The 13,017-nt window shown below is 42.7% G+C and overlaps 3 protein-coding genes across 3 annotated transcripts in view; all 3 read right to left on the bottom strand.

The window, feature by feature from the left end:
* The window catches only part of LOC118424803 (zinc finger protein 665-like), a 1,044,319-nt gene that overhangs the window by 276,964 nt on the left and 754,338 nt on the right, over positions 1-13,017 (bottom strand). The gene's annotated exons all lie outside the window — the stretch shown is intronic.
* LOC118424824 (formin-like protein 2) overlaps positions 1-13,017 on the bottom strand; it is a 1,075,906-nt gene that overhangs the window by 336,239 nt on the left and 726,650 nt on the right. The gene's annotated exons all lie outside the window — the stretch shown is intronic.
* On the bottom strand, positions 10,717-13,003 carry LOC118424813 (zinc finger protein 525-like). The gene is made up of 2 exons (XM_035833607.1): positions 12,946-13,003; positions 10,717-12,190 (listed from the first exon to the last, which is right to left on the bottom strand). Exon 2 carries the CDS (start codon positions 12,186-12,188, stop codon positions 11,223-11,225), a length of 966 nt encoding a protein of 321 aa, XP_035689500.1. The 5' UTR covers positions 12,189-12,190; positions 12,946-13,003; the 3' UTR covers positions 10,717-11,222.

The following is a 13,017-nucleotide window of genomic DNA, read 5'->3' as shown; positions in this document are numbered from 1 at the left end:
TTGTTTTCTTTTTGCAAACAAAAAATATATATTTTCAACATACTACTCACGTTCACTATACAGTGACAGGAAGTGATTAAAATGATATGCTCAAGAAGATTTCAGTTTTTTTCTATCGTCACAAAATTAAATTTAGAGCTCGGTTATTTTAACTCCAAACCTGTTGAGATTGGCTACAGCTCATAGCCACTCACTCAAAAGCGCCACCCACTTTACACTAGACTCTCCCAATGAACTACATGGCCCCATCGGCATCTTGCATTGAGTGGATTTATCGGCCGCCTGCCCGGTAGACTGGCCGTTTTAAACAAGATCTGTTTAGTCTCACACAAAACACATTCATAATCCTTAATTCATAAAATTTATGAATAAGTGTTGTTTTCTTTTTCTTTTTTGTTGTTTATTTGCAATAACAATAAATATATATATATATATATACTAGTACGCGTATATTGGAAATATATACATATATATAGCTCTAAGCCTTTTGTGATTGCCTGCAGCTCATAGGAAATTAACCATTATAAAAGCGCCTCCCCATTTTACAGTAGTCTCTCCCAATGACCTAAACGACCCCAGCTGTATCTTGAGCAGATTTATCGGCCGCCTACCCGGTAGACTAGCCGTTTTAAACAAGATCTGTTTAGTCTTACACAAACACATTGATAATCTAGCCCATCGAGCTTTGTCCTGATATATAACCGAACACCACGGCACAGGGTGTCGGCTACAAGTTCAGTTACCATGGTGATAGCGATCTGGCCAGTTCATTAACCTTATCGGTTTGCAGAAGAAGAGGAAGTAACGAAGCAAAAACATCGTTTCCCTTTCTGGTAGCGGAAACTGCTACCTTATTTCTGTGAAGGTACTAGTGCCCCCCTCCCCACCCCCATTTTTCGTAACCACAAATAGTCTTACATTTCTGTCTAATTTAGCCCGCATTCCATAGAAATAACCTCTACCCCCTATAGTTAATAATGATGCAGTCATATAGCATGTATACTTCGTTCTTACCTGCTTCCGGTGATGATTATAACCTCCGCACAATCCTCCTGCAAGCGTCTGTCTGGAGCAGCTAGCGGCAAGGGGTGAAAGGTGACTGGCACTATGGGGTGAAAGGTCAATTTAATGCCTGCTAATCCACATTCTGTGTGCAGCGTGTTCCGCTTACACTATAGAATATTAGCCATATCATAAAACCTTTCGGGCTTTTCTTCTTAATGCCTTTTCTTTCTTCACCAAAAAGATTATGTTTTAGGTACAATTTGTATGTATGTATGTTTGTATGTATGTATGTACATTTTTATGTATGTATGTATGTATGTATGTTTGTATGTATATTTGTATGTGTTTAGAAGACCAGCATAAGTCAGGAACGCCTGGATAGAGACTATTGATATCTTACGTGTGGGTAGGCCTTGATGAGGATCCCTAGCGGCTTGTCACTGTACTGCAGCGGAACTTCTGGTTTAATATCTGGAGTTCTGGACATGTTGTGGCTATTTGTTTCGAGTGGTAGACGGCTGCTGAGGCAGAGATAAAGTGGTATAAGTTTGGCGTCCATTGCGACATGTTTGGAATTGCAGGGACCTGTTTAGTGTCAAAATTGGAAAGGGAATAGGTTGATAGATAGTCGTGTTGTTTCGTATGTACATAGCTTAAGTAATGCTTCAAATAATTAAATTTCAATTGTGAAAATCGGTATGTTATTGGCATAAACAATGAGGAGATAATTTGCATAATAAACGTCTTCTGCAGCAGACGCGCTTGTGGGATACGCCACCCCTTCTACAGCAGACGCGCTTGTGGGATACGCCACCCCTTCTACAGCAGACGCGCTTGTGGGATACGCCAGCCCTTCTACAGTAGACTCGCTTCTAGGATACGCCAGCCCTTCTACAACAGACGCCCTTCTTGGATACGCCAGCCCTTCTACAGCAGACGCGCTTCCGGGATACGCCACCCCTTCTACAGCAGACGCGCCTCTGGGATACGCCACCCCTTCTACAGCAGACCCACATCTGGGATACGCCACCCCTTCTACAGCAGACGTGCTTCTGGGATACGCCACCCCTTCTACAGCAGACGTGCTTCTGGGATACGCCACCCCTTCTACAGCAGACGCGCTTCTGGGCTACGCCACCCCTTCTACAGCAGACGCGCTTCTGGGATACGCCACTCCTTCTACAGCAGACGGCCGGTCTAACCCTCACATAATCACCTAAGATCTAGGCTCAGCGGCTGCTTCATAAAATAGATTTCGATCGCGTAGATTACGAACTATGCATCAATCATCCTCATAGCAGAGCATCCAAAAACGTCAAGAAAGCGTCACGAGGTCGAACCAAATATGGAGACCTCGGCGTAAACAGTGGCGTTTCTGGGATGGAGCACATCTGGGATGGACCAACGGGCCAGCACAACATTGTCCACACAAGACACAATACAATAGGATTTGTGCTTTTATTAAAGAGAAGAAGTCACCTTCGACACAAGACACAATATAATCGGATTTGTGCTTTTATTAAAGAGAAGAAGTCACCTTCGACACAAGACACAATATAATAGGATTTGTGCTTTTATTAAAGAGAAGAAATCACCTTCGACACAGGACACAATAGAATCGGATTTGTGCTTTTATTAAAGAGAAGAAGTAACCTTCGACACAAGATACAATAGAACGGATTTGTGCTTTTATTAAAGAGAAGAAGTCACCTTCGACACAAGACACAATAGAATCGGATTTGTGCTTTTATTAAACTTCCTAATTTTCACACAATAGCTATATTCTTTTATAGAACTTCAAGAGAAAAAGGAATATAGCTGACCATAGAACACATCACGTATATACACGCTCGTAACTGTGAGATGACTTGTTCTCATGTATTAGAATAGGACACGTGAAGAGTTCTTCCTGCATTCACATATTTTAGCTTCTAGTACATGACTTCTCTGGTAGAGTTCTTCCAGCCCGTATGCTTTCAGAGTTTTCCATTAGTGTTTACTAGAGCTAGATGATATACAACACTGGTACGCTGTCTATTCCGATATAAGTTTGGATAAAGGTGTTGTCTTCAGATGTCCAGAACATATTTCTGAAACATACACTGTTGTGTTTCTCGATGGTTTACAAATGCAAATATCCTAGCTGAAGTCGCACTGGTCACTTTTAGTGTTTCTCTCCTCTTCCCACACTACCCACACATGTAGCGTTTTTCATTAGTGTCTGTGTTGTCTTAGATGTCGGTCCAAATAGCCTTTCTTTGTTGCAGAATAGTCACAATGGTCACATCTGTAAGGTTTTTCACCGGTATGAGTTCTCATATGTATGGATAAGTCAGACTTCCGAGCTGTTCTGTACCCACACTCCCCACACATGTAGGGCTTGTCCCCAGTGTGTTTGGCTAAATGCTTGTCCAAAGTAGATTTCGTTGCAGCAGAATAGTCACACTTGTCACACTTGTAGGGTTTCTCTCCAGTATGAGTTCTCATATGTATGGATAAGTCGGACTTCAGAACTGTCCTGTACCCACACTCCCCACACATGTAGGGCTTGTCACCAGTGTGTTTGGCTAGATGATAATCCAAAGTGAATTTTTTTGCTGCAGAAAAGTCACACTGGTCACACTTGAATGGCTTTTCACCGGTATGAGTTCTCATATGTTCGACTAAATGAGACTTCCGAGCTGTTCTGTACCCACACTCCCCACACATGTAAGGCTTGTCACCAGTGTGTTTGGCTAGATGTTGGTTCAAGTTGGACTTCTGTGCAGCAGAATAGTCACACTGGTCACACTTGTACGGTTTTTCACCGGTATGAGTTCTCGTATGTTCGGATAACTGAGACTTCCGAGCTGCTCTGTATCCACACTCTCCACACATGTAGGGCTTATCACCAGTGTGCTTGGCTTGATGTTGGTCCAAACTGAATTTCCGTGCTGTAGAATAGTCACACTGGTTACACTTGTAAGGTTTGTTACCAGTATGAGTTCTCATATGTTGGGATAAGGTAGATTTCCGAGCTGCTCTGTACCCACACTCCCCACACATGTAGGGCTTATCACCAGAATGAGTTTTCATATGTTTGGATAAGGCAGACCTGTAAGCTGTCCTAAAGCCGCACTCCTCACACCTGTAGGGTTTCTCACCAGTGTTTGCTTCCTGTTGAATGATTTTGATCGCTGTGGGCTGCTCTTTGCCTTTCCTTGCTTCCCAGTCACCCAAAACTCCAGTAGGAGACCCATCACGGATGGTCTGGGAAACAGCAGTAGGAGACCCAACATCTGCCTTCGCCATGTCTAACAAAAGCAAAACAGAGGCCTGAAAAGATGAGTGGAATAGTCTTAAACCTTATTACAGTAAATAGATTGCATTTTTAAACAAATACATGATGTTTTAATATTCAGATGGTCCAACCTTACAAAGTACCGCTATGTCTATTTCTACACAAACACTTTCATAATGAACCAACTCAGCCAATCGCTAATTTACGCATGTAACCGAACACCACAGGGTGTCTGCTACACCTCCGGTTATCATAGTTTCAGCCGTCTTTTTGTTTGAACCTTTATTTATTCATGAGGCCTGCAGGCCACTTTTAATTGAGGTCATGAGGGAGGTAAGGGTCAGATAAAAAAATAACAGAGAATACATATCAATTTACAATGAATACTAATAAATCCATCAACCTATATCACTACACATATATGGTACAACACATATCTGGTTCAGGTTATTGACTTACTGAAGCAGGAAAAAAAAACGGCTACCCTCCCCCATAATGTTCCCCCATACCTCACTCCATTTTACTCACTCCCGAGAAGTCTCTCATTTCGCCCTAATGTATGCTACACCTCTAGTAACCATGGTGACAGTTGTCTGGTGTAGTTAAATACGTCCCCTGTTTGGAGAAGCAAAATGATGCCTTCTTTTTTACCGTGAAGGTAAAGATGCCCCCCTCCCAACCCTATTTTCGCAACCCCAAAAAGTCTTACATTTCTGCCTTATGTACCCCACATACCATAGAAATGACCTCTAACCCCTATAGTTCATAACAATGCAGTGATGCTGTACGGTATATCCCGTTCTTACCTGCTTCCAGTGATGCTTATCACCTCCGCACAATCCTCCTGCAAGCGTCTGTCTGGAGTAGCAAGGGGTGAAAGGTGACTGGTGCTGTGGGGTGAAAGGTCATGTTATACCTGCTTACCCTCTATTGTTTAGTACGTCCCGTCTACACTATTGGATAGGTGCCTTTTGTACTCCCTATATTTTCACGTGATGTTCTGAATCCCCTTGACAAATCACTTTTCTTTCTTCTTTCATACATTGAACGATTTATTCATTCTTCCTTTTCACCTATTCTTTCTTTCGATTTGACAAAGCGTGAAAGGCTAGAAACACATGTCCTATGACCCATGCCAAAAACACATGTCCCATGACCACACCAGGGGCGATTTCTGACCATATCACCACAGCTCGTAACTGATCTGTAAATATTGGAACAGGACACGTGTAGTGTTCTTCATACATGATTGTTTTATTCCGTACAATTAAAATATTTAAAGGTAGTTGGATCCTGAATTATGCTCCAGCTTACATAAAAGCATTACTATTTTTCTACATTACTACAAAATTTTTTTTGTCATAATAAAAGTTACCTACTTTACAGGTAGACAACAGCCTCGTACGCAACTATTGGATTCCCGAATTACGCTCCAGTTTACATAAAAGCATTATTCTAAAATACTACTGTAACAACACTTTTTTTCATAATGAAAGTTTCCTACTTTACAGGTAGACAACAGCCTCGTACGCAGCTATCGGATTCCCGAATTACGCTCTAGTTTACATGAAAGCATTATTTCAAAATATTACATAATTTTTTTTCCAAACTGGTCGTAATGACAGTTTGATACTTATTGTTAGAAATTCCCACATATATTTTCCGGTTCTACAATTATTAGTATTTATTACAGTTTGCCGATTATGTTGGTGCACTAACTTTAAAGCATTTCCTGTAAACAATATCATATCGGGCAACAAAACGGTGTTGTTAAGCGATGACTTGAGTAGCCTAACATGGAAATCTACTAACATTTTCGTTACAGAAGACAGACGGTTGACATCGCAGTGAGTACTGGTGCATTCTGCATTGTTTAGTTACTGAACCATGTAGGGTAAAAACATGGTTGAATGCGTCTAAAGCGTCTGTTGCAGAGATGATCTCCAGAGTTCCTCATCAGCTAGTGTGATTCATGTAGCACTGGTAAACAAAGCTGGTGCGCTATCAGTTCGAATAAAAGAGGTTTCGAAAATCACAAATTCCTTACACATGTAGAATTTTTCACAGGTGTGTTTTAAAATGGTTGTTCGAAGTCGATTTCAGTGCTGAGTAGTCAAACTGGTCACAACTGTACGGTTTGCCACTAGTCTGACTTTTTTAAAGAGTGATTTAATAGATTTTCAAGCTGTCCTTCACCCACACTCCCCGCACATGTAGTGTTTGTCACAAGTGTATTTGGAAAAACGCTAATCCAAATAGCATTTCTGTTCTTCGGAATAGGCACACTGGTCACATTAATGTAGTTTTTCCCGTGTGAGTTCGCATATGTTTCGTTAAGTCAGACTTCCGAGTTGTTCTGTATGCACACTCCCCACACATGTAGGGCTTATCACCAGTGTGTCTGGCTAAATGTTGGTTCAAGGTGGACTTATGTGCAGCAGAATAGTCACAGTGGTCACACTTGTAGGGTTTTTCTCCTGTATGAGTTCTCATATGGTCGGCTAAATGAGACTTCTTTGTTGTCCTGTACCCACACTCCCCACACATGTGGGGCTTGTCACCGGTGTGTTTGGCTAGATGTAGGTCCAAAGTGGATTTTACTGCAGCAGAATAGTCACACTGGTCACACTTGTAGGGTTTGTCACCAGTATGAGTTCTCATATGCATGGATAAGGCATATTTCTGAGCTGTCCTGTATCCACACTCCCCACACATGTAGGGCTTGTCACCGGTGTGTTTGGCTAGATGTAGGTCCAAAGTGGATTTTACTGCAGCAGAATAGTCACACTGGTCACACTTGTAGGGTTTGTCACCAGTATGAGTTCTCATATGCATGGATAAGGCATATTTCTGAGCTGTCCTGTATTTACACTCCCCACACATGTAGGGCTTATCACCTGTGTGTATGGCTAGATGTCGATCCAAAGTGGATTTTACTGCAGCAGAATAGTCACACTGGTCACACTTGTAAGGTTTGTCACCAGTATGAGTTCGCATATGTTGGGATAAGGCATATTTCTGAGCAGTCTTGTACCCACAATCCCCACACTTGTAGGGCTTGTTACCCGTGTGCATGGCCAGATGTCGTATTAAGATGGACTTGTGTGCAGCAGAATAGTCACACTGGTCACACTTGAATGGTTTTCCCCCTCTGTGTGTTCTCATGTGTTGGGATAAGTTACACTTCTGAGATGTCCTGTACCCACACTCCCCACACATGTAGGATTTTTCACCGGTATGTTTAATTAGATGTAGGTCCAAACTGTACTTTTGTGCAGCAGAATAGTCACACTGGTCACACTTGAATGGCTTTTCCCCTATGTGTCTTCTCATGTGTTGGGATAAGGCAGATTTCCATGATGTTCTGTACCCACACTCCCCACACATGTAGGGCTTATCACCAGTGTGCTTGGCTAGATGTTGGTTCAAGTTGGACTTCTGAGTAGTAGAATAGTCACACTGGTCACACTTGAATGGTTTTTCACCGGTGTGAGTTCTCATATGTTGGGATAAGTGAGACTCCCATGCTGTTCTGTACCCACACTTCCCACACATGTAGGGATTCTCACCAGTGTTTGCTTTCAGTTGACTGACCAAACTGGTTTCACTCGTTGTTGGTTGGTCTTTGGTTGTACTTGTATCCTGGTCACCTAAAACTCCAGTAGGAGACCCATTACGGACGTTCTGGGGAACAGCCGTAAGAGACCCATCATCTGCCTCTGCCATGTCGAACCAAGGTCGAACCTAAGACAATAGAAAATCATTACAAAAAAAGAAATAGACCAAACAAAACTAGAAGATTGCAAGCAAATAAATTAGGTTTTACCTTTTCATGGTCTGGCCTATCAAGCTATTTATGGTTAGGTGATTTTTTTCTGATTTTTGTTTTTTTGTGACATGAGGTGATAAAATTGATACAATAAGAAATGTTTTCCCTAGAAGAGATTAGTTTAACTTCACAAAAATTTACAGCTCAGTCATTCTAGGTCCAAGACTTCTGTGATTGCATACAGCTCATAGCAAATCAACCGTCATAAAAGAGCCTTCCGTAATACAATAGACTCTTCCAATGACCTACATGACCCCAATAACATCTTGAGTAGTATTATCGGTCGCCTGTCGGGTAGACTACTTATAAACAAGATCTGTTTAGTCTTACACAAAAAGAATCATAATCTAGCCCGCCAACTCTTTCCTGATACTTGCGACTGATCAACACTACAGGGTGTCTGCAACACCTTCAGTAACCATGGTGATAGCTGTCTGGTCAGTTCATTATTTTTTTACAAGAAGTAAAACAAACTGAGCAAAAACAAACCATGTTTTCCTTTGTTGTCGTGAAGGTAAAGATGCCCCCCTCCCCACTCCCATTTTCGTCACCCCGAAAAGACTTATATTTCTGCCTAACGTTGTCCACATGCCATATAAATGACCTCTGCCCCTTTCAGTTTATAATGATGCAGTTATGTTGTACGTATATGTCGTTCTCACCTGCTTCCAGTGATGATTATTACCTCCGCACAATCCTCCTACAAGCGTCTGTCTGGAGCAGCAAGGGGTGAAAGGTGACTGGTACTGTGAGGTGAAAGGTCATCTTTTGTGCCTGCTTCTACACATTCAGTGTGCAGCATGTTCCGCCAACACACTGAATAGTAGCCCATATCATAAAACCTTTCGGGATTTTCTTCTTAATGGCTTTTCTTTCTTCGCCAAAGAGGTTATGTTTCAGGTACAATTTGTATGTATGTATGTTTGTATGTATATTTGTATATATGTATGTGTTTAGAAAAAGCAGCATAAGTCAGGAACGCCTGGATAGAGGATCATAGAGACTATTGATATCTTATGTGTGGTGCCTTGATGAGGATCCTGGGCCCCCTAGCGGCTTGTCACAGTACTGTAGCAGAACTGCTGGTTTAATATCTCGAGTTCTGGAGATGTTGTGGCTATTTTTCGAGTGGTAGACGGCTGCTGAGGCAGAGATAAAGTGGTATAGGTTTGGCGTCCATTGCGACATGTTTGGAATTGTAGGGACAGTAGTGTCAGAATCTGAAAGGGTATAACTCAATAAGGTTGACAGATCGTCGTGATGTTTCGTATTAACATACCTGAAGCATGCTTCATATAATTGAATATCAATTAAGAAAATCGGTATTTGATTTGCATAATCAATAAGGAGGCAATTTGCATAACAAATGTCTAAACCCGCTCAGACGCGCTTTTGGGATACGCCACCCCTTCTACAGCAGACGTGCTTCTGGGATACGCCACCACTTCTACAGCAGACGCGCTTCTGGTATACGCCACCCCTTCTACAGCAGACGCGCTTCTGGGATACGCCACCACTTCTACAGCCGACATGCTTCTGGGATACGCCACTCCTTCTACAGCAGACACGCTTCTGGGATACCCCACCCCTTCAACAGCAGACACGCTTCTGGGATACCCCACCCCTTCTACAGCAGACACGCTTCTGGGATACGCCACTCCTTCTACAGCAGACGCGCTTCTGGGTACGCCACCCCTTCTACGCATCCCTTCTACTGCAGACGCGCTTCTTGGATACGCCACCCCTTCTACAGCAGACGCGCTTCCGGGATACGCCACCCCTTCTACAGCAGACGCGCTTCCGGGATACGCCACCCCTTCTACAGCAGACGCGCTTCCGGGATACACCACCCCTTCTACAGCAGACACGCTTCCGTGATACACCACCCCTTCTACAGCAGACACGCTTCCGTGATACGCCACCCCTTCTACAGCAGACGTGCTTCTGGGATACGCCACCCCTTCTACAGCAGACGCGCTTCCGGGATACGCCACCCCTTCTACAGCAGACGTGCTTCTGGGATACGCCACCCCTTCTACAGCAGACGCGCTTCTGGGCTACGCCACCCCTTCTACAGCAGACGCGCTTCTGGGCTACGCCACCCCTTGTACAGCAGACGCGCTTCTGGGATACGCCACTCCTTCTACAGCAGACGCGCTTCTGGGATACGCCACTCCTTCTACAGCAGACGCGCTTCTGGGATACGCCACTCCTTCTACAGCAGACGGCCGGTCTAACCCTCACATAATCACCTAAGATCTAGGCTCAGCGGCTGCTTCATAAATTAGATTTCGATCGCGTAGATTACGAACTATGCATCAATCATCCTCATAGCAGAGCATCCAAAAACGTCAAGAAAGCGTCACGAGGTCGAACCAAATATGGAGACCTCGGCGTAAACAGTGGCGTTTCTGGGATGGAGCACATCTGGGATGGACCAACGGGCCAGCACAACATTGTCCACACAAGACACAATAGAATCGGATTTGTGCTTTTATCAAAGAGAAGAAGTCTCCTTCGACACAAGATACAATAGAATAGGATTTGTGCTTTTATTAAAGAGAAGAAGTCACCTTCGACACAAGACACAATATAATCGGATTTGTGCTTTTATTAAAGAGAAGAAGTCACCTTCGACACAAGATACAATAGAACGGATTTGTGCTTTTATTAAAGAGAAGAAGTCACCTTCGACACAAGACACAATAGAATCGGATTTGTGCCTTTATTAAACTTCCTAATTTTCACACAATAGCTATATTCTTTTATAGAACTTCAATAGAAAAAGGAATATAACTGACCATAGAACACATCAGCACAGCATATACACGCTCATAACTGTGAGATGACTTGTTCTCGTGCATTAGAATACGACACGTGTTCTTCCTGCATTTACATATATTTTAGCTTCTAGTACATGACTTCTCTTGTAGAGTTTTTCCAGGACCTATGCCTTCAATTTACCATTAGTGTTTACTACAGCCAGATAATATACAACACTGGTACACTGTCTGTTCCGATATAAGTTTAGATAAAGGTGTTGTCTTCAGATGTCCTGAATATATTTCTCAAACATACAGTGTTGTGTTTCTCGATGGTTTACAAATGCTACAATTGGTATTTCTTTGCTGCAGAATAGTCACACTGGTTACACTTGTAGGGTTTTTCACCAGTATGAGTTCTCATATGTCGGGTTAAGGTATACTTAAGAGTTGCCCTGTACCCACACTCTCCACACATGTAGGGCTTATCACCAGTGTGCTTTGCTTGATGATTGACCAAACTGACTTTATGTGCAGCAGAATAGTCACACTGGTCACACTTGTAGTTTCTTTCACCTGTATGAGTTCTCATGTGTCGCGACAAGTCAGACCTCCGAGCTGTCATGTACCCACACTCCCCACACATGTAGGGCTTATCACCAGTGTGCTTGGATAAATGTTTGTCCAAGTTGGATTTATGTGCAGCAGAATAGTCACACTGGTCACATTTGTATGGTTTTTCACCGGTATGAGTTCTCATATGTTGGGATAAGTAAGACTTGTAAACTGTTCTGTACCCACACTCGCCACACATGTAGGGCTTATCGCCAGTGTGACTGGCTTTATGTTGGCACAATGTGGACTTACGTGCTGTAGAATAGTCGCACTGGTCACACTTGTAGGGTTTTTCACCTGTATGACTTCTCATATGTTTCATTAAGTCAGGCTTTCGAGCTGTCCTGTACCCACACTCCCCACACATGTAGAGCTTATCACCAGTGTGCTTGGCTGAATGATAATCCAAATTGCATTTCTTTGATGCAGAATAGTCACACTGGTCACACTTGTAGGGTTTTTCACCAGTATGAGTTCTCATATGTTCGGCTAAATGAGACTTCTTAGCTGTCCTGTACGCACACTCCCCAAACATGTAGGGCTTATCACTAGTCTGTGTCTGCAGTTGACTGGTTGTGTTGGCTGTGGGCTGCTCTTCGCCTTCGCTTGCATCCCTGTCGCATGAAACTCCAGTAGGAGACAGATCACGGAAGTCTTGGTAAACAGCAGTAGGAGACCAATTACCTCCCTTTGCCATATCTAATAATGATAGAAAAAGATTTAAAGAGATGAAACGAACAATCTGTATTTCGATGATCTAGATTTCTTAGTTATAAACTAAAGGAAATACTAGTAATAAAGTTTTCCTGACATTCTACTTTATTTTATGTATTGCACCAATACAAATGCTGGCTGGAACTAAAGTTGTGATCAAGCTGACTTCTATTATATCCAACTACTTTATTTACTTACTTTGAAGTCGATTATGTAACCAAACACCGACAAAAGTGTCGCCCAGTTCATAAACCTAATTTGTTTGGAAAAGAAGAGAAAATATAAGAAATGGAGAGAAAACAGTACGCCTTTCTTCCGCGAGGGTAAGGCAAGGATCATCCATTGGTCTTCTGTCGGGTTGGTTTCAAGCAAGATCTGTTCAGTTTTACACAAACACATTCATAATCCAGCCCGTCGAGAATTGTACTGATACTTGCTACATGTAACCGAACACAACAGGGTGTCTGATATACCTCCAGTAACCATAAAGACATCGGTCTTGCCAGTTCATTATTTGTTTTGAGAAAAAAAAGTAGAAGAAGCGGTGCAAAAACAATGTTTTCCTTTGTTTCCGTGAAGGTAAAGATGCCCCCCTCCCAACCCCTATTTTCGTCATACCTTGAAGATACCTTGAAAAGTCTTACATTTCTGCCTAGTGTAGCCCAAATACCATAAAAATGACCTCTACCTCTTACAGTTCATAATAATGCAGTCAGGTTCCATGTGTATATCGTTCTTACCTGTTTACAGTGATGATTATTACCTCCGCACAATCCTCCTGCAAGCGTCTGTCTAGAGCAGCAAGGGGTGAA

This window comes from Branchiostoma floridae, chromosome 10, assembly GCF_000003815.2.
Source record: "Branchiostoma floridae strain S238N-H82 chromosome 10, Bfl_VNyyK, whole genome shotgun sequence".
In the NCBI taxonomy this organism is placed as follows: domain Eukaryota; kingdom Metazoa; phylum Chordata; class Leptocardii; order Amphioxiformes; family Branchiostomatidae; genus Branchiostoma; species Branchiostoma floridae.
This window is presented reverse-complemented; position numbering and strand designations above follow the sequence as displayed.